The sequence below is a fragment of the Dipodomys ordii genome, unplaced genomic scaffold (genome assembly GCF_000151885.1).
Source record: "Dipodomys ordii isolate 6190 unplaced genomic scaffold, Dord_2.0 Scaffold5, whole genome shotgun sequence".
NCBI classification, from domain to species: domain Eukaryota; kingdom Metazoa; phylum Chordata; class Mammalia; order Rodentia; family Heteromyidae; genus Dipodomys; species Dipodomys ordii.
Genome location: NW_012267221.1, coordinates 38,382,451 through 38,405,704, shown reverse-complemented (window position 1 = coordinate 38,405,704; position 23,254 = coordinate 38,382,451). Strand labels below are relative to the sequence as shown.

Below are 23,254 nucleotides of genomic sequence, written 5' to 3'. Positions count from 1 at the left end.
CTGCCCCCACTTCCGCCCCCACCGTCTCCTGCCGGAGGACCACGCCGCCACCCAGCCGCGGAGGAGGCTTGCGGTCGGGGTTCACGCACCAGAGTGAAGCCGTGCCAAGTCTGGCAGCCCCGGGGCTCGGTAGGGGGCGTCCTGGAACAGACCATGAAAGCCAGGGCTACCAAGGGGGGGGGTCGCCTACCCCGAAGCCTTGGCTTTCTCGCCTGAGCCATCCCCACCCAACCCATTCGGTCTGGAAGCCTAGCGAGCTAGCCCCATCTGTGGCCGCGGCGGCCGCCTCCTCCTGGCACCTCCTCGCCGACCCCTCCCTCCCGGGACCTGCATCCCGCTCGGCCAATCAGCGCTCGACTGCCGCTTCCCACGTGACCCCGGGCGGGCTAAGGACCTGCTGCTTCCCAAACGCCAGAGGGATGCGGGAGGCAGAGCGCGAGAGGCGGCGGGGAGGCTGCGGGGCGCCCTGACTGTCCCTGCACCCGGCTTCCTCCGAGTCCTCTCCTCTGCCCTCCCTCTCCACCCCACTCCACCCCCGGCTTCTGGCTTCTGCCCCGGGGTGTCCGCGAACACTCCCCCCGGACACACACGCCTCCCGATGGCAGGAGCTCTCCGCGTCTCGGGAGTAGCGTCTCAGCCGCCGACCCTCTCGCTCCCCGGGCTGAGCCGGGTCACTGCGTGTTGCTGAAACTCGGGGGATCATGCGCGGGTTTGGCTGCTGCTTCCCCTCCGGGTGTCCCTGCCGCCCCCGCCGCCGCCGCTCCTGCTGCCGCCGTCCGCGGGATGCTCAGTAGCCCGCTGCGTGGCCCCCGCGATCCTGCGTTCTTCCGAAGCGGTGTGCTGCTGCAGAGTTGCGCGAACTAGTCATGGTGCTGTGGGAGTCCCCGCGGCAGTGCAGCGGCTGGACACTTTGCGAGGGCTTTTGCTGGCTGCTGTTGCTGCCGGTGATGCTGCTCATCGTGGTCCGCCCCGTGAAGCTCGCCGCCTTCCCTACCTCCTTAAGTGACTGCCAAACCCCCACCGGCTGGAACTGCTCCGGTAAGTCCAGACCCTCAGCCCCAAACCCTTAATCCCACAACCGAACGCGCAGAGTTGCTTGCACAGACCAGTCTACCCCAGTGCGACTCTGCAGCCCCTTAGCCTCCCACTGCCCCGAACCAGAGACTTCTTAGCTCCATCCAGAGAAACACTGGGAATTGTTTCTGGTCTCGAGGGAGGGGAGGGGCGGATGGTGCAGGGATGGGCACCTTTGGGTGCTGGCATTTGAATTGGAGCTGCGAGGGTTTTCGAGAAATATTCAATGGGATGTTTTTCTTTCTTTCTTATTTTTTTTTCTGGATTCGCTGAAAGGAGGACCAACCCTAGGGGAAGCACTAGAACAGAATCTTTCCCGTCATAAAAAAAAAAAAAAGTCTGGCTAGGATAAACAAGAAATAACTTTATGAGAAAGAATGAGCCACAAAGCAATAAATCAGATGAAGACTGCGGGGGAATCACTGATTCGTGCCAAAAGTGTCTTGAAAATGAGGTGGTCTCTCGTTCAAGACCAGGTCACATAGATTCTAAAGAGGGTCGATTTCAGGGGGCAAGGGGAAGACATATCTGCACTCTTTCCCTCCCTCCCCCATCTCTCCTCTCTTCTCTCTCTCTCTCCTCTTTCTAAAACAACTCCGATTTTTCAATCCAGTACTACCCAGCTCCTATTTCCTTGAGCTCCTGTGTGGTGATAGGAAGAAAAACCCTTTACAGCTTCCAGGCTGGAGCAGGTATGACCAAAGCGGGGCAGGTTCTCCCAGGAGTGGACAGTGAAACGACCCCAAGAGGCTATTACCAAACCTTGGCCAGGTTTGGTAACGTGGGTTTGGATGTCCTCTTGCTCGTTAGGGTCCCTTCAGAGTCTAAACCCAAGAGCTTTGCGGATTTCACTCTGTCGAAATTTCCTAATTAACTAGGGCCCAAGAATGAGAGTAGCTGCACTCTTCCTAGCTGGCTGCCTTCACATTTCAGTATGACAGCCTGTATTATACCAATTGGAATTGTGGTGTGATTTCATTGGTATTTTACACTCCATTAACATGCCTGGGTATTGTCCCCTAGGTCTGGTCTGTTCTAGTTCTGGCAAATGTGTATATACTATTTCATGTTCTGAATATATAAATCAGCTACAATTAATTCTAGCTCGAAAGAATTGCCTATTATGAATGTATGTAAGCAAAAAACAGTGTATGCAACTTTTGAGAGGAAGGGATGAATATTAGTTATAAGTGAAATGATATACCAGTTATAAGTTACTAGCATAAAACCCAAGAGGATAATTAATATGCATCATTATAGTTTATCCCTCTTAAGACAAGTTTAAGATTTGCAACTCTATTAGATTTAAGCCAATAAATCAACTTTTTATTCTGCTTTTAGTAGTTTCTAAATCGGGGATTTTTATAAAGTTCAACATTTTTTTTATAATTCTGGGTTCATGCACACATGTATGCTATTTTTTAAAGAAAAAGTTTCATTTTGAATATGCTTACCCAATCACCTGTTAATTGCATTATTATCAGAGCATTAAACAATCCTTGAATTGATCGTTTCAATGTTGATGATTTTATAGTCCAACATGGCTAGTTTGCATCATTGCTAATTAGAATATTCTTTTATGAAATTGCTAGATTTTAAGTGTGAAACCAGCATTCACAATCAAGACATTCATTATTAGCTACATATCTTAAAGGGATATGCGCAAACTAAAAAAAAAAAGTATATGGGCTTTCTAAGGTAGATTGTCCAGAACTTGTCACCCCTACCTCCCACCCCTGTTTACGCAGAGGTGATCAATCTTCATTTCAGCCAGACAGACCATCACAGAAAACACTGTGTCTGTTTATCTTTATTATTGGGGCTTTGTTTCCTCTTTGTCTGGAAAAATTCCAAATAAAGGATTGTTTGACCCTTGAAGCAAAGAAGAATTACATGGCAAATGGAATTTAGACGCTCTCAGCAGTGTTTGCCAAAATATTGAGTTTGTGAGTCCTAAACATAGTCCACTTAATGAGTAAAATTAAAGAAACTAGAGAGCAACTGTTAAACTTTCTTTCACCACTGTCAGTAGTAACCAAAGCTAAAAGAAAATAGCAGCAACCTAGGAGGATATAGAAGGAGAAATTGACTAAAAAACGATTTGAAAATGGAAATGAATATTTATAATTTGATAGATTATTTTTTTAGGTGGTAGGTAGAGACTGTCTTGGTAGAACATCCATGGTTGTTGGAATCCAAAGTTAGGGAAATTATTCTCATGCTTCAAGATAGTGTTCAGTTTTGCTAAGATTATAACATTTTTAATGACTGGGGTGTTCTCTTCAAATTTGAGGTTACGATGACAGAGAAAATGATCTCTTCCTTTGTGACACCAACACCTGTAAATTTGATGGGGAATGTTTGAGAATTGGAGACACTGTGACTTGCGTCTGTCAGTTCAAGGTAAGATATCTGATATTTGCCTCTTCTAGTTCCTCTTTTATAACCCATCCTTCAGCATATTATAGCTATACAAGCTAAGAGGAAAGCTGGCACCAGACAATAGTACTGGCAAGAGAGCCAGCTGATGGCAAGAAGACATACACATTTTTGGAGATATGTGCCATAGTTATAAATACCACTGAAGGTAGCAAGCTTCAGTTTGTGCTTTGGAGATGTTGGCTAAAAAAAAAACATTTCTTTGATTTTTCCAATACACACTTCATAAGTCAACTGGTGATTAATAATAGTCAAATGACTGATGGATACTAAGGATGGATTTGTATTTTGTTTCACTTTTACTTGGGCTTTCATCTTTTGATCTCATTGGTCTTTGTTTTAATGGGTTTGGGACTTAATTAGCTTGATCATGTGATTAAAACTTTTAAATTACTTCATATCTAGACAACTCCCCAACTACTGTGTTTGTTTGGAAGAAATCATTGACCTTATTAGTCTATGTGAACTTGTTCATGGACACACGAGTCAAACAAAGTAACTCTCCTAGGAATCCAATGAGCATATAGAGCTGCAAGTCATGAACATGAACATGGGGAAGAGGCACTTTGTAATATAATGATTTCAAAAGTGAAAACATTTTTGCTGTTATTGTTGTGTCTGTTGGTATTTACTTTTGTTTTTTATGTCATAGGTCAGAGGGGGGTTGCAAGAAAGGGATGGGAGAGAGGGGAACAAATGCAATATTCAGTGTACACTATGTGAGAAATGACCTATGTAACTTGTGGGCAGGGATGGGAGGGGGAAGTTGGGGGAATGCAAAGCAAAGGATGTCATTGTCCAAAAAAAGGAATGTACTCATAACTTATAAGTATATTCATGATTTATGAAATGGAAACCCCACTATGCAATACGTTAATGATAACAATAAATTATATTTTTTAAAAAGTTAGAACAAAGAGAAGAGAGGTTACAAATCTGGTATCATTAAAGATCGGTTATTAGGTTATTAGAGACAAAACCGTAAATATTTTTGTTATAGTCATTATTTAATGAATGCTTTCTACCATATAAATTATAAATCTTGTTTTCCTCTCAAAATATCTATGTGGTCATATATATCTCTTCAAGTCATATAAGCATTCCGCTAATACCTCTTATTCACCCTTGAATGTTGAATTGAATTTTAAAGTGAACTTTGATATCTAGCATAAGACTCAACCAATAAATATTGATATAAACAAATCTGTGGATGGGACATCAGAAATGCTTTCCAAGATCTTTAAGAACAAACACTATTGAACAAATTATAACAAACTCAAGTTCAAATGTTTGATTTAGTAGGTATTACTAAGAATTGGTAAAAAATAAATATTTTATATTTTGAATTCAAAATCACAGGGAGACATAAAAGGGAGTTTATATTTAATGTTGACTTCAGTTACTTCTTTCTAAGCTCAAAACTCTCATAAATGTTATTTTTCTCCCTTAAAACATCTGGCATTTATAAAGTACATATTTAGTGTGTAGGTATTCCTGTAACTTCACCACAGTCTTTAAGACCATGTTATAATGTTAGAAACATATTGGTGTATATTAAACATGCAAATGACATCATCTTTTCCCAAGTCTCCACTACAGTTAATAATATACTTGTGTTCTCTCAATGACTGATATGAGAGAAATGGAGCAAGAAAACTTCTGGATTTATTATTTCTTAACATATTAACTAAGGGAAATATCAGTCCCTAATTAAAGGCTGTCAGTATTTTGTGGAACTTGCCCTTTAATTCTATGATTCCAATAATTTTTTTCTTATTTTATGACCATGAGTTGACACAGAGTGTATAAACAGTATAAAATGAATCAGGGACAATATTCCTGAAAGGGAAAAACATGACTCTTAAGACTCCACTCAGAGGAGAGAAAGAATAATTGGTAGAATTCTAAATGAACGATTGCATTCAAAAGGATAAATGATAATGTATAATTTTCTTACAAAAAGAACTGTGTTGTATTCATAGCTGCCACAGAAGATTTACTAAAATATTTTCTCAGCAGTTATTTGTATATTCATTCCTTGGTCAGCAGTTGTTAATTGTCAAAAAATGTGAGGTAGAATAGACGGAGCAATGAATAAAAGCTTGAAACACAACTGAAATGTGAATTTGCTTTTACTAATCCTTGTAGCATTTGAACTTTACTACTGGATTTCTAATCCTCTTAATGTACTTTGCAATAGTTGCCAATCTGGTACAAGAAAATACTTCCTTAGTAGAAAATGTATGGTGCATATACCAAACCGACAGACTGTCTGATTTAAGTTGTACATTACATAAAATGTACAAGTTGGATAAAGAATACTAGATAATCATAAACTAAAAGTTTCTTGATTCAGTCTTCTCCTAGTACTTTCTAATGAATCTGAGATTTTCTTTCTTCCCTTTCTTTCCTTCCTTCCTTCTTTCCTTCCTTCCTTCCTTCCTTGCATCCTTTCCTTCTTTTTCTCTTTTCTTTTTTTGCTGATCCCAGGGCTTGAATTCAGGACCTGGTCACTGTCCCTACATTTTTGTGCTCATAGGCAGTGCTCTACCACTTTGAGCCACAGTGCCATTTCCATCTTCTTGGTAATTAATTGGAGATAGAAGTCTGTTAGGCTTTCCTGCCCTTCCTGGCTTTGAGACATGAACCTCGTATCTCAGCCTCTTGAGTAGCTAGGATTACAAGCATGAACCACTGACACCCAGCTTTGTGTCTGTTTTTGTGTCAGAGAGATCTTGACATTTATTTTCCTACATAGTATTCTAAATTTGTTTCTCCCACATTTTCAAATGTAAGCATGAATTCAAAAACATCTTAAGTTTTTGTGGCTGAGAGACAGATTTCAAAAAGTAATGAACATATGTAATCTATTTTCTTCTCATTTGGATTATGTTGAAGGTTGTTGTTGATGTTGTTTTTACCATTGCTGATATTTGGGCTTCAATACAATATTTGAAGTTTTTTCACTGATGGCTGGCGCTCTACAACTTGAACCAGACTTTAACTTCCAGATGTTTTTCTGGCTAATTGGAAAAAAGAGTTTCTCAAATTTATCTAGGGGTTAGCTTGGAACCTTGATTCTTAGACATCACCCTCCTCAATATCTAGGATTCGTACATATGAATCAGTGTCTTGATCAGTTTGATTTATTATTGAGTCATTAAAATGCATCTATGCTTTAATGTCACTTAGATGATTTGAACTGATTTCTACTCTTCAAACTGGTTAACTCATTTATTTCTTACAACTGGGTTAAATAATTGTTTTCTCCTTCTTTTTTCCCTCTTCCTTCTCCTCTTAAAAATGAAGGAATTCAGGTCCATAAAGTGGTGATCCTAGTGTATGAACCTGGTATTTTGATAATAAGTCAAATATTTTAAAGATATTATAATTGTAAATTATAATAATAACACATCAAAAGGATTAATTTATTATAAACGTAACTTAGTAGTCAAATCAACACAGGTTGAGAATATATAATTCAGAAATCCAAATTCCAGAATACTCTTAAATCTGACATCATGCTCCAAATGCTTGGTATTCTAAAGCATGTTCGATTTCATATTTGTGAAATTTATGGAAAAATTTTCAAACTCCAAAATCTGAAATACTTCTAGTCCCAAACATTTCAGAGAAGGGATACTGAAATTGTAAAACTGATTTTTAGGTGATAATATGAATACCAAAAATATCCTGCAATTTCATGCAACCTACTTTCTTGTCTGTGTACCAAGTGGTATGAAATCCAGTTATAAAATTTAGGAATGGTAGATCTGTAACTGGGATGGATAAAATAAGATAGGAAGGGGAGAAACAAAGAATAATGTAAAATAGAAAAGACAGAAGAAGATACATAATTAATAAGGCTGATCATGCAATGACCAATGATTGCCTTATAATTTAAAAAATAAGAAGCCTTATATTTTTCAGACATTATTTAATATAAATGATAAATATTTTCCGTTAAAGAGCCCTGCTTTACATCTGTAGCTGTTGCAATTACTACGGCTGCATAACAAGTTGCCCAGAATAGACAATGAATATCTTGTTTATTCATGAATCTACAATTGAACAAAACTTCTTGGAGAAAGCTCGTATCTTCTCTCTTTTGTCATCAGCTAAGGGGCAAGGAAAGGGAAATCAAAGATTTGGTGTTATACTCATCTCTAGGCTCTAACTCATGTCTGACTACAGCGGGGATCTTGGTTCCTTTTCATGTATGCACTTTTGGTACAGGCTAGTTTGAGTTTTCTGGGTCACAAAGTTTTCTGGGCCCTGAAGGAAAGAGAAGGAGCCAGGTAAAAGCTGTATCCTAACACAAGACATTGCACAGTCACATTGACCACATCGGCGGCCTGCCCACTTTTAAAGCCATAAAAATGTACATTTAAGGAAATGGACTCTGTCACACAAAAGTAAAAGTTACTTGTGGAATGGTCAAATAACTGCAACATATGCAATGTTATTTTTTTAATCTTTTTTTCATCTTTGGAAAAGAAATTTGCCATATACAAGCCATTCTTCCTAAGTCTTTGACAACTGGGATTATAACAGAATTCACTTAACATCTGCTGAGCACCTTCCACATGCCAGACTTCGTAGAAGGTGCCGACAATATATAAAAGTTAAGTCATACATAGCTTCTGTATGCTGAGATCTCAGCTAAAAAACATTCTTATTAACCATATAAGCAATAAAGCATATGGAAAACTTCTAATGTCCTTTTTTATTTCTTCGTAGCAAAAATGAATTCTATATATCACAATATGTCAAGTTGCTGAATGCATTAGTATGTTACATTTCTACTTTCTTAGGTAATGTGGAAGTTTTTGAACAAAATAATTCTATTGAAAAAACTATTTGGGAAATAAATTATAAAGTTTTGAAAATATCTTAAGCAAAAAGAGTCACAAAATGTACATTACATAACTTCATGGGCCTAACCATCTATGTCTGAGTCTTGTTTTTTCATTAGCCAGCCAATATGTGGCCTTTACCAAAATAATCACTTAATATTACCTTTTCTTCTCAAACTGAGAAGTGTACTGATTACCACTATAAACCATTTCCAACAACTAGGCATATTCTGATGCAGCAGTTAACCTGTTTGAATGCTTAGGGTTATTTTGCTTTTATTCTTTTATTTAAATTTTAGAAATGCCATGTTTTAATTAATGGTAAATGGTGACTCTGCTAGATGAAATTCATGTCATGGAATCCAAATAATTTATACTTTTTATAAGTGATATTTCCAAAGCACTTCATGTTTAAAGGTATGAATTTGTTCATTCCCAACTATGCCCATTAACTATTTATTTCAAAAGGAGAAACTAAGCTATAAACTTGTTAAATTTTGAGTGATACACACAAGCACACAACTGCCTTGCTGTGACAAGACAGTTACGAAAACAAAAACCAACAGCTGGCCACCTGTGGCTCATGCTTATTATCTTCGCTACTCAGGAGGCTTATATCTGAGGATCTCAGTTCGAAGCCAGCCCAAGCAATAAAGTACATGAGAGTCTTATCTGCAATAAGCTACTGAGAAAAAAACAGATGTGGTGTTGTGGCTAGAGTTGAACACAAAGAGGCTCAGGGAGCATCCAGGTCCTGAGTTTCAAGCCCTAGGACTGGCAAAAACAAACAAGTAAACAAACAGACAAATAGATATAAACCCCCAAACTTCAGACTAGACTTCTGCTCTTGAACTTAAATGTCTTAGGCTATGCTTCTTCTTTATGATATTCATATTGATTGCAAGTCAGGGTACTCAGGGCCAAAAACATCATGGCAGTAATTTGTGGTTAAGCTCTTGTCAGCTCTATACAAATCCCCCTTTTGGCTTGTGCATGGAACTTGGCAGCTCTGCTTTTAACACTGTTCACATTTGGCTTACTGCATCCCTCAGAAGTGACATATGAGCACTTCATCAGTTTATATGATATTTTAAGATGCATATAAGCATTGTGTAATAGGACTTCACAGAAGTAATAATATTTCTCACTTCCCACTTGCAGTCCACAGACTCTACACTTGATTAATCTGTAGAAGTACATAAGAAGAATGAATAGAAACATTTTAGGGGTTGGACAAAGAATATATAAGCTCAAATAATTGTATATCAAATATCACAACTGGGATTTGGAGATGGAGATTAAAAAATAACTAGGAGCTGGAAGTGACGCTGTAGCTCAAGTGGTAAAGCGCTCGCCTTGAGCTGAAGAGCTGAGGGACAGCGCCCAGGCCCAGAGTTCAAGCCCCACGACCGACAAAAAAAAAATTAAATAAAAAATAACTAGGAGCAAGAAGCTAGGCCCAAGCAGGAGAACTTAACTAGATTTTACTCTCATGTGTCTGCTGAGAAGTTTACCAATATATTGCCCATAATGTTAGCAGATGTTTCCTTCTTTCTGATCTCTCATCCATGTGCTTGGAAACTATTAGAGTATTAATGAGTTCTACAAAGCCTTCTTAGCATTCTTTTGTACCAAGTTCTGAACAGTGCATTTTTTTGGAGCACTTATCCATTCACTTGCTTCCCTGGCCAACATTAATGGCAATAGGTCCATTCTTATTCATATGTTTGCAAGTATTGCACATACTTGACATTTTCCTGTTGCCTTCTGTCTTAAGTAGTACTAAGAACATTCTGTCCTATGGTAGGTCAGTTTTCAAATGCAAGCAAACAATATTTATCTCTATGGAAAGCTTTTGAAAGCTATCCCTTATATAGGTGTCACCTGATTTTAAAATAAGCTGTTTATTTAGTTAAAGATCATTGAAATATTTACAAAACACACACACAATCAAATCTATTTTTATATTGGTAGCAGTGGTCCTTAGTTACTCAGAATGCTGCCATATAGAGGTATGTAGTTTAAAATAAGACTGCATAGAAAAATCTGTGAGAGTCATTCCTTAAAATAATCAGCAAAAATCAAGTCTGGAGATATGACTCAAGTGGTAGAGCACCAACTGAAAAAATAGGGTGGGAAAGACCAAGAGCTTGATTTCAAAACATAGCACCAGAAAAAGAAACAAATGTTTCTATGGATAATCTTGTAAACTGACTGAGCTTGGAAACAAATAACATAACTTGGGAATGGAATTATTATATAAAAAGTATCCAGATATCTAGATTATAAATTATAGAAATAAAGATAAATATTTATTATAGAAATAAAGATGAGTATTTCTAAAATATATACAAAAGTCACCTTAGCAATTACCACTACCATGAGTTTCATACAGTTGAATTTGCTGTTTAGAAAAAGTAGATCATAATTAGCAAAAATAAACTAATTATTTAGTGGTAGATGAAAAGCAAGATGCATAGATTTTCAGAGAATCTTGAAATGTCATATACACATGTCTGAACTATTAGGCAAAAATAGAAAGAACCAAACAGCTGCCTGGAATAAAGCAGTCTAGGTATTTTAATAAATTAGATAAGAGGAATACATTTCAGGTTTTCAGTCTATCACATTCTTATCTTCTGAGAGTTTTTTCATAAATCCTGGAGTTGAGGTTTACTTATAAGTTTTTGGTTTAAAATTATATGTGAAGCTTTCTCAGCAATCTCACTGGATCATTGGCTTAAGATAGAGCGATAGAGAGAGTGAGAGAGACACAGACAGACAGACAGACACACATACACACACACATATATATAAATTTACAGAATTTCAAAAGTGCAACTATTTTAATTAAAAGTTGAAAGGAGGAACTTTATGTTCACATGTATCTCTATGCATCAATTTACTTAGTTTCTGGCATAAGTAAGGATTTACAAATACTCAATTTGGTCATTATATTTGTTATAATTAAACAATGAAGTACATCAGTAGTAGTAATCAGGAGCTAATCACATCCCTGGTGTAATTAGCAGGTATAGGACACAGCCAAGTATCTCTAATGCCTTAGAGTGTGATTATATTATCCTGAATATGCCCAGTGGGTTGCCTAATTTCCATTGTAAAAATGTGTACTTTTTAATGAGGATATTTTTAATCCATTTTTCTCATTCTAAAATATGTACTAATAGTCACTTTTGAATGTGCAGTAAAGCAGACATACAATTTAGTAGTTGTAGAATTATATCTATATATTCTTGTTTTGTTTTTTAGCCTGCTTTGAAGATAAGTAAAAAAGTCATTTATAAATCAGCTTCTTTTATGAATATTCAAAAAATGTGTGCAGATCAAAATTAAGCAGAAAATGATAACCAAGCAGTACCTGTATTGGAGAAGGGGAGCATTTTACTTACATGTTTCTCCAAACCTGTTAGTCTTGTTTGGAATGACTTCAACATTCTACTGTATTTGGGATTATGGTTTATCATGTTTGGTAGATTTATGCTATCAAAATAACAGATAATAAATAAGTTATAAATTTATTAGTATATTTAATATGTGCTACTTATTCAGTCACTTTGTTGCAATCATTTCATCAATTTAGATACATTTATTACCTCTTTCTATAGCAAATGATATGCTGGCTGATTGACATTGTCTGCTTGTATCTTTATTTTTTTAATTTTATTTTATTGTAAAGGTGATGCACAGTGGGGTTACAGTTACATAAGTAAGGTAATGAGTACATTTCTTTTCAAACAGTGTTACCCCCTCTTTCGTTTTCTCCTGCTTTTGCTTCCCCGGATTCCCCTCCCCCTCCAAGTTGTAAAGTTCCTTTCCAACATGTTGTCTAGTTAAATGATGCACTTACAAGATCACAATCTTACATGATACGAAGGGGATGACTGAAATAGAAGATATACAGTTTGTGTGCTGATGATTATTTGTGCTTGGAATGTCAAAATAATACAGACTATGAAAATAACCATAGGTTTATACCTCTTTGTTTCCCAGTGCAACAGTGACTATGTGCCTGTGTGTGGCTCCAATGGGGAGAGCTACCAGAATGAGTGTTACCTGCGTCAGGCTGCATGCAAACAGCAGAGTGAAATACTCGTAGTTTCTGAAGGATCCTGTGCCACAGGTAAGTAACTGGTTCTGTTTGAAACCTTCTGAGTATATTTTGAATCCAGAAATCATGGCTTGCTTTTTCTATTTAGCTCTCTCCAAATAAATATCCAGACTATATATTTTCTAGAGTATCTACTAATTCTTTTGTTCAAACCATTCATTATTTCATTTTATTCTTTTTTCACCATCAGTTATAGAAGAGAAAATGCACCTTAAGGGTACTGTTATATACGTTTATAAACACACACACACACACATATATATATACACACATATATATATATATATGTGCTGTTCAATAAATACAAACATTTTAATAAAATGTAACTAGAAATGTTGACTGCTCATATATCATATATATATATATATATATCATTGATCAAGTTTATTGTGAAAGGGAGAATTATATGCTGGAAGTTAGTTTTGCAGATTTGAGTTCTGAAGTTAAAATCTAAAATTATAACTACAAAATAGTTATGTTACCATTTAGCAAACTGTATTGAAGAATGCAGTGATAGCAGACATGATTTATACTAACACCTGTCCAATCTTACAGTTAACATGGGTGTTTGATTCCAGAATGCTGTAAAGAAAGGAGGGAAAGTGAGTTTATATGCTCATTAGTTTTTGAGGTTTTCCTTTCATGCGCTGTGGTTATTACAGCTTAGTAGCATTACAGGCAGAATAACACCAAGAGTGATACAGCCCAGCTGGATAAAGTATAAAATGGAGCTTCATTTTGATGGTAGATTGAGATATCACTATCACTTATGGTAAAGGAACTTCTGTGCCTCATGAAAGTTACACTTAATAGCACGTAAGCATCTTCATAGAAAGTCATCATTTCTGAGCATTTGAGTGATATAATCATATTCAGGAAAGTATATACATTTCTTTCAAGACTAGAAAGAGAGATTAGTGTCTGGGAAAGTTTATTTGACTCAAATCTCCCTGAGATAACTTTATGTCTATTTTAGAGTATTATATAAAAAGTATGCATTTGATGGTTTGGGTAGGTTAGAAAATGAGCAAAGAGAAGAGTCTCATATTCCTTGAAATTATCTTTAGACTATTGGCTATTAGCAACAAGTAATATTCCAAAATGGATTGTTGCCTATTTGTATTTCTAAAAATGAGCCACAGAGAATTAGTGCCATTTATTGCAGGCAGGGATTTAGGCATTGTTGCTTGTGTTGGTTGTTTAGTGGTCTTTCATCCTAAATGATTCTTGGCCTCAGGGTATGAATGCTCTTTCTGGGAGAGTAGTCAGGAGGAGAACAAGATTGTGTGCCACTTGCTTCTTATTTGCTAGCACAAGCAGGTCATTGCTGCTTGATCTTGGGTAAGAAGTAACGAGGAAATGTGACAGTATAATGGGTGAGTCATTACATAGGTTTTCCCAGGAGAAAAGAAGGAAGATGAACCTGCTACTTGCAGAGTCAGAATGAGGAAAACAAAGGGAGCACTAAGAAAGAAACTAATTATGAAAAAAAAATTACTCAGACATCCAAAGGAACAAAAATGAAGAATAGAAACAGAATCTTGGAAAAGCTCACAAGAGTTATGGTTATTGCGAATGACATTTCGCAGTAAGAAACCATTTTCTTACTCCAACAACCAAGTTTGTGTTTTCTCTTGGGTCTTTGTGTCTTCTCCTGATTCACTCAAATTCTTTCATTCTAGTACGTAATAAGCTGTCACGCTATGAAAATAAATACTTACCCAAGTATAAATTGTATCAGAAGTGAAGAACCTGTCCTTAGCTCATTTCCATACTTATATTACTACAAGATATAAGTAGTAAGCCAGTTTTGCTTCTATAAACCAGTAAACTTAAAAGATTTCTGATATGAATGATGATGGATTTACCAAAATAATTTTCATCAAAGAGGTCAGATTGTAAATAAATTGCATTTTTATTGAATTGAATTTTTATATAAAAGGGATTCTTATTTTTCAGACATTTTTTCTGTTTCTGTTTAATGATGTTTGACAATGAGTACAGGTGTTAAATTGTGATCTCTAGGAATAAAAAGCCATACAGAATCCTAATTTTATTTTTGTGGCATGTCATTGGACTTACAAATCATCAGAAAATTGTTACTCCTGGGTAGTCTCCTCAATATGGTCAGTGTCAATTTAACTCCTTTCCTTGTAAGAAAAGCATTGACTTCACACCCAGATTCAGGTCCAATACTCTAACATCTTCTCTGAGTTATTTCTGTCTTACTGGGATTTTAGTAGGCTTCTTTCTCTGATATGCCAAGATGAGTCATTTCATCGTTGAGAAAACATCAAAGTTTCCCAAACTCTTCTGTAGTGATGTCGTTCACTTCAGTAACCATTTTCCCAATATATTTTTCTTCCCTAGCCATTAAATTTGGGTTAAACAAAATACTAATTGTCTTAAAGACTGTGTCCTTAGAATACTTAGAAGTATATGTAGGAAATAAAAAACAAAATAATATCACCATCTTTTCCTTTTCCCATGGGCCATATTCATTTATTAGAAACCAAAAGCATGAAGAAGCATGACATTTTTCATCATCTTAATTATTGTTTTCCAGATAGAATTATGCATTTGAAATAAATTATTGGGCAGAAGGCATCGGAATAGCCCAATGAGATAGGTAGTATATGATATTCATTAAATAAAAGAAAAATAAGCTTAGGAACTCTGAACATTTCTTTTGTCAGCCATTGAGTAAGATTTCCTGGTTGGAACCCACAAGTTTTTATGCAGGTTGCCTATGTCCAAACACTGTCCTTGACATATAGAAGTTAATTATTTTAGTAGGAAATGAAGACCTGTATGTATTTAGCTAACAATATGATATTACAACTTGTGATTTAGCACCTGAGAAATGCAAGTAGTATTGAATTAACCTTTCAGATAAAATCAATTAAAATTTTAGCTGTGAAAATAAACTGAAAGGAAACCTAGCAACAATTCAGGCCTTGTTCTATGCTATAACTTATAGTCCTCAGTCTACTTCTCTGGAATATTCTCCTATGATGAAAATGAATGTGTAAGACTTTTATGATCTGTTATAATTAAAATGGCAAATCATATGATTGAAATGTTTGATTCTATATGTGCAAAAATATTTTAATGGTAATTGTTTTACTATTTAGTTGCCTGTAAGTAAACATATATACCATATTATATATACATACATACATACATATATATATATATATATATATATACTCCCTGTAGCAGCTAATTAATAATAGATTGACATGTTAGATCCTGGAAATTTAGTTGATATGAATCATCACCAAGACTGACAATTTACTCTTTCACAATAGTTTAATGTTATAAAAGAAGAGAGTCTACTATTGGGGAGAACTCCATTCCCCCAGGTGTCAGCCTCCTGTGAAATTTCATATCCCATGCTACTTTCTGTGTAGTATCACAATAATGCATCATGGAGCCAAACAAGTAGAAGTGATTTATTTTAATTGGACTAAAACATGTAATACAAGCCCATAAAGGTGGTGTCATAGATGTTTTGAGCTCTGGTATAGATGTCAATGTAGGATGATGATACTTCAGGCAGAGAATACCAGGATTAGATGTATTTCCCAGTAGTAACATTAAAGGTGTGTAACAAATGTATTTAGAGGGAAGATGATGTTGACATCACATTGTAGCAGATGGAAACTCAGTGGTCTTCATTCAAACTAGGAAAATTAGTGTTTCCTGAAACTGAGCTTTCAGAATCAGACAACTTTGATCATTTGTAGTTACATGGAAGCGAGGGGAGAAGTAGAGAAAGAGAAATTTAAAGCAGAACATATTTTTTCTGATAATGTCTGTTCATTTTAAGTACAAATGCAAAAGCTAAGCTGATTCTCATTTGAACAGCAAGGATTTAATCATCAGTATTTGTGGTATTTGTATACATAATATGAGTTTTATTAGAATATTTAAAACTTATATCATTGTTCATATGTATTTTGTAAGAATATGCACCTTAATCTTAATCTATTTCATATGCAAAATATACTGATTATTAAGTGAATCTCATTTTTAATTTTTTTGTTGAAGTTTCTAAATATAGCTTGATTAAAACAAACAGGGAACTTTGTACACTCAAGTTGAGAAATTTTTCCAAAAAGGGAACTGGATAATATTTATTTTGTAAAGTTTAAAAATTATAATTAATTTATTTTATTTACTATGTAAAATTGATATGACAATGTATTATTAGATTAACATTAATTATTTTCAAAGCAATAACATTATAGTCTTAAAAAGTAAATTTGATCTTTTATTTTATATATCCTTTTATGTATTTTTCAAGCAAATACAAGTTCTGTTTTTATTTTCTTTCCCAGATGCAGGATCAGGATCTGGAGATGGAGGTAGGAATTGTTTATTTATATGTTTACTATATTTGAGGGTAATAGTATTATTGATATTTACGTACATATTTTTCTATTTAGTTATCTAAGGTAAAGTCATATTTTATATTTCTGGAAAGGAGAAAAATTAGAAAGATATTTTATTTAGTTGAGGTTTATATCACACAAATGATTTGGCCTGTTTGTGAATCATACTTTAGCTCCATTTCATTTTCTTTGTTTATGAACTTTGGACTATACATGTTACCTTTGAGATAAATATACATAATTTCCAAACTTCTTAACAGAAACTTTGCAACTTGTCTGGGTGGACAGAATTCATATGGAAATAATTGAAATACTGAGTTCTAAAAATATTCAACACTACCCTCAATTACCAGGTATTAACATTAACACATACAAACCTATTGTACAGATAGTCTTAGATATAACATTTTTAATTTTAAAGTGAAGGAAGTTAAATTCATAAAAGTAGAAAAATGACAGAATTTAAGCCAATGAAAATAAGAATCTTTACTGATAGATTTTTATTTCTATTTATTTATTGTCTTATTTTTGCATTCCTGGGGTTTAAACACAGTGCCTTGTGATTACAAGGTAATTTTCATTGATTTTTGTTGTGGTTGTTGTTCTGGGTTTTGTTGTTGTTTGGTTTTTATTTTTGTTGAGGTAGTTGGGCCTGAATTCACAGACTGTTGGTCGAGCTTAGCTCTTTTAGCTTTACCACCTAACCCACATCTTGATTTCTGGCTTTTTGCTGGTAGGCTGGAGATAGGAGTCTTTTGGATTTGCTCAGGCTGGTTTAAAACCCAAATCCTCAAATCTCAGCCTCCTGAGGAGCTAGAATTACAGATGTCAGCCAATGTTGTCCAAAATAATTTTCGTTCTTAAATGCTGAATTTGATTAAAGATAAGTACAGGAAGGCTTTGAGTTCAGTAAAGGCAGAATTTTAGTGCACAATTTATCTAGTTGGAGAAAGTTGAAGGATTTCTCAAGTCTCCTTATGTAATGAAAAGCTGAACTAATTCAAATAGACTACAACAAAATAATACAATTACAGCAGGGTAGGGGAGCATATTTTTTCCTATAAAGGCTAAAACTGAACAGTAAAGAACAAGTGTAGGATGTATTTTAAGACGGAGGATCTTTTCCTTGGTGTTTGAATGGTCTTTACTTGTAAATACCATTGTAAAAAAAAATTAAACTAAGTTGCTCCCCACCCCTGGGTTGGATAATATGGTCTTCTCAATAAAACTTATTTGAAGCTTTGAGAAGAGCCTGTAGAACAAATAAAACATAAAAAGGCATCTGTGGCATCTATGTGGAGGATGGGGGAGGAAGGGGTTGCTGGTACTGGGACTTGAACTTAGGACCTGGGAGCTGTTCCTGAGCTTTTTGCTCAAGACTAGCACTCTATCACTTGAGCCACATTTCCACTTCCAGAATTTTGGTGGTTAATTAGAGATAAGTCTCATGGACTTTTCTTCCTGGTCTGGCTTCAAACCATGATTGTCAAATATCAGCCTCCTGAGTAGCTAGGATTATAGGCATGAGCCACAGATGTCCAGCAAGGAAAGGTGTCCTTGAGCAAATTTTATCATTAGAATATCATGAAATCAGTTCATTTAAGAGGTTGCTGGGCTGGGAAGGTGGCTCAGTGGTAGAGCACTTGCCTTGCATGCCTGAGGCCCTGGGTTCAATTCCTCAGCACCACATAAGCAGAAAAAAAAAGCCAGAAGTGTCACTGTGGCTCAAGTGGTAGAGCGCTAGCCTTGAGTTGAAGAGCTGAGGGACAGCACCCAGGCCCAGAGTTCAGGCCCATGACTGGACACCCCACCCCCAAAAAAGAGGTTGTTTTTGTAAGGAAGTATGCAAAAGTCTGTATGCTTTCTAGCAGTATGGTTTTATGTGTAGATTAAATTGATAGATAGAGTGCTGAGACTGAAATGATCCAGGGTACACTCAACAAATAATGTTCATTTTCTAACACCAAAAACAAACCAATCCATAGAAAAGAGAATAGCTATTTTTTCACCAATTTTTTTCTTCTTGCATCTCCTATCACACAATATATTTCTTTTTACTTTGTAAGTAAGATGTGGTATCTCTTTTTAATACTTGTTTCTAGTTTGTATTCATTGTTATTCACACATGCAAATGAATGTGAAATAAAACTCACCCTTTCTTATTGCATTCGAGATTGAAATCTTTGCATCATTATGTTATCCTCTGATCTGAATAAATGCCAGGATTTTATTTAATGTAAGAAATAACATTAATAACTTACTTTGTAAGCTGGGAGATGCAAAGATCAGTTGGAAACTTCTCTTTGCCTGTTTTCATTTCCTTTTTCTTTCAAATTTTTATTCTTCTTTTCAATTGTACATGATTTATATTAACCTAGAGTAAAAAAAATAACTTCTTATGATATATTTACTTTAGGAAAATGTTAGAGCACATAATCCATGCAATAGAGCATGTAATTCATCTAATTTTCAGGTGTTCTTTGTTGTGGTTTTGGGCTTTATTTTTTTGTTTTGTGCAAGTCTTGTGCTTGAACTAAGGGCCTGAGCACTGTCTCTGAACAATTTTTGCTCAAGGCTAGCATTCTACCATCTGAGCTACAGCTCATCTTCTCAGCTGCTGCTGCTGCTGCTGCTGCTTCTTCTTCTTCTTCTTCTTCTTCTTCTTCTTCTTCTTCTTCTTCTTCTTCTTCTTCTTCTTATTTCTTCTTCTTCTCTTTCTCCCTCTCCTCCTTCTCCTTCTTCTGATTATTATTATTATTATTATTTGGTAGTTTAGTGGAGATAAGAGTCTCATGAACTTTCCTGACTAGGCTGGCTTTGAACAGTGATCCTCGGATCTGAGCCTCCTGAGTGTCTAAGATTACAGGTTTCAGGCATGAGCCACTGGCAGGTGGCTTAATTCTGAGGGTTTTTTATTAGTTTGTTTTTGTTTTTTTAAAATAATTGCTGTTCAGAAAAATTTAATCATGTATATTTACTTTTAACTGGATATAGTTTAAGAGACAAAACATATTTCTTTTTATTCTAGTTTACATGCTATTATGCTCTGGAATACTAATAATTTTAACTTTACTTAAGTTCTTTGTATAAAGTGCCAAAAAGCTTAATGATTGAGATTAGAGTGAAATACAAAAGTTCAATTCACCTATCATTTGGCTTGTAGCAGTGGCCTGTGAATCAATGAGAAGAGACTAAATAGTCTGTTGTTTGGCTGATAGTAGTTGTTTGGCTGATCACAGTTGTAGTTAGCCCTTGTTCTAACCAGTGTCTATAGCATATTCTCAACAATGTGTTTAGTTAATAATTAGATGACTTTTGCAAGCAATTTGGAAGGTTAATGTTTATTTTCTAATTTTTACTTAACAGAACATTAATGTAATTCCCAAGTAGAGTTCATTGATCTGAATAGTTAAAGTGAAAAAAAATTATTTTCAAGACACTTAATTGTGTGACTATCAGATATGATATTACTAAACTGCAAAGATAAAATCTTTCTCAAAATACATCAATTTATACTTTTCTTAGATTGGCCCATATTTTCAATGAATGAAGATTAGACATGATTATTTTTAAAATAATTTAAGCTTAACCCATTTTCACAAGGACACCTCTGTCTTTTAGTGCATTCAAGGGAACATTTTTTATTACGAATAAATAGATATAAAGGTTTCATAAAATTTATGTTAACTCGTTTGTAAGCACTTTATAGGTACTTTAAACATTTTTATTGATGTGTTCTTTCTAATGAAACTTCTTAAATGATTAATTTTATTAATAAAATTGATAAACATGTTTCATTTATAAACATCTGTCTCTGACATGATCAGCCAATGTGCATTTATTCATAAAGGTAACTTGTAGGGACTAGAAAACAAATATTGTATACAGATATTAAAAATTAGTACTTCACATTTCAGTGACCATGTCCTCTTCTTTTGGTGTGGAAGAAATCTGGCAATATAAAAAATAATATTACATGAATAGTATATCCAGCCTACTGGAGAGAAGAACTGTGTTTTGTTTTATTTTTTGAATGGAGGACTGTTTCCCAACAAAAATATTTAGTTGGAAAGTCATTTATATTAAGTATCCTTTCTGGATGGACTTACAACTAAAACATAAATCATGATAAACTACAGTTAAATGTGAAGTGAGCTAAAGGGAGGTAGCATGTGAAACAAGTTCTAAATAATTTGCATAAATGATTGAATAAAAGGGATTAGTGTTTGAGTGCTTAGGTATATAGAGATTCAGTGTAGTAAATAAGAAACGGGTGTTAGTGGGAGGGATAATAGTTCCTTATCTACCCACAGACTTCCTTAAGCAGCAAATTCAGCTGGAAGAAAAGTATTAAAGAAGCCTTCTCTGAACATCAGGGGTGTGTGGGTGGTTACCAGACCATTTTTAACCCCCTCCCCCCCCAGTGTTGTTTCTCTAAGTCTTTCCTTCATACTATACAGTCTTTCCATCATACATCCTTAAAAACATTTCTGGATTGCCTAGCTTCTTGCCAGATTCCTAAAAGCAAACAGGAAGTCTATAAAATTAAAACAATATTTTAACTATTAAAAACCATTGTGAATGAATTATCCTGCTGTACACAAGACCTAATCAATCCACTATTGAATTTGAATAATAATAATAATCTAATAGGGATGATGGTACGGTGTGAGGTATCCAAGGTATACTACCTAGATTTTTAAAAAGTCTGTTTTTAATTTATGAAGAAAAAGAAGCCTTTGGCCAATTTACATCACCTATATATTTATAGAGTTCTAAGAAAATTATTTAATAGATTAATGTCAGACTTGTATAGCCACAGGCAAATGAAATTTATATCTATTATCTATATAAAGAAAAACTTATTTGCATTCAAATTATCCAGGCTATTATTATAACTTTGGGGTAGAAAAACAGTTGACATATTGTTTTTCCTTAACAAACATTTTCCTGTGCAAATTGCCTTTGTATAATATTACTCAGGGTGTCCATAATTAAAACATTTGCTTCATGTACACTTGGGGAAGGACATGACAGGATTATATTAGGAAGAGTTGTAAATCTTACGTTGAGCATATGGATTGATCCATGATTAGCTCATGGCAGTGTCTTAACAAGAAATCTGAGAACTTGAAACATCCTTTAGAAAAATCTTATCTTTAATGTGAAACATTAGATTGATTGAACAAACCTTGGTTTGAATTGTTATGATGAATCTGACACACTACACTTAAGGAGGTTGCACGATAGAAAAACTTATCATTCTATTTATGAAAAGGAAAATAATGCTCTATATACTGGAGATAGGTAGTAACAATATTCACATTATAATATGTTCTTATATAAAGCTAAGTAAATTTTTTCTTCCATGTTATTATTCTCATTCCTGGTCCTGATCAGCCTTTGTGCCTATTCCACTTTACGATCACATTCAGACTCAGGCAAACACAATATTTCTTACTAGGTTTGTTTTTTTCCTCTATGAGGTTCACATTATCTCTGAAATCTGACAGACATCAATTGTGAGCAGCTTCAACTACAATAGTGATTCAATAAAGAAATTACACCAAGCATGCAGGTTTGAGAATATCCTAAGGCAATCCACACTGGTAGAAGGCAGAAACTAATCTCAACTCTCACACACCAGGAAGCTGCTGTTCCTTGAGATGAGTTTATAGCGCCATCTAAATCTCAATGAAACCTAATCTTCGTTTTTCAATTATTCAAATCCATCTTCTTTTCTCATTACCTTCAAGAGAAACAACACTGAGACTGAGTGCTGGAACAAAAGTAGAGTGAATGAGGAACTCACACTGGAAAGGGAAAATATAAGAAACTAATAGAGGGAGAGAAACAATGTGAAGATGATGGGAAATGAAAAAAAGAAGAAAAAGGAGCATTCCTTATCCGTGTAGCTTTAAGGTAGTCTGTTTTCACATATGAATACCATTTTACAAATAAAAAAGTGTTTTCTTCTCATAGAGCACCAGTAGTTTTCTGGATTTCTAAACACTGGTTGTGAATGCGAAATGGAAACAACAAACTTTGGTCTGAATCATCCGTGGGTTTTTCAAAGCTATACAGGAAAAGAAACTTAATCATTATGTGCATGTGGTATGGGTTGTGGATAAGGAGCTCTGTGTTCTCGATTTTTAATCACCTTGAATGCTGTCTGTTAGGATTTTTACTCTCAGTCTCTCTTTGGAGATTCATTTATTTTATCCATTAAACAGAATAATATCCACATATGGGAAAAATCTTTACAATAAACTAATGCAAAGAACTTTGAACTATGAAAAAATTAAAAATGAAGTTAAAGTAATTCATGTTATCTTTGGCTCTTTATTCCCATGTAGTCC

General features: G+C 35.3%; 1 protein-coding gene across 2 annotated transcripts in view; it reads left to right on the top strand.

Annotated features, from left to right (window-relative positions):
• Positions 1 to 413: 413 nt before the first annotated feature.
• The window catches only part of Tmeff2 (transmembrane protein with EGF-like and two follistatin-like domains 2), a 265,120-nt gene continuing 242,279 nt past the window's right edge, over positions 414 to 23,254 (top strand). For both annotated transcript variants that reach the window (XM_013027968.1, XM_013027960.1), the window contains exons 1-4: positions 414 to 1,038; positions 3,368 to 3,477; positions 12,381 to 12,510; positions 16,842 to 16,868. In XM_013027968.1, the coding sequence (XP_012883422.1) occupies positions 867 to 1,038; positions 3,368 to 3,477; positions 12,381 to 12,510; positions 16,842 to 16,868 (439 nt within the window). In that variant the 5' untranslated portion in view covers positions 414 to 866. The remainder of the gene's footprint in view (positions 1,039 to 3,367; positions 3,478 to 12,380; positions 12,511 to 16,841; positions 16,869 to 23,254) is intronic.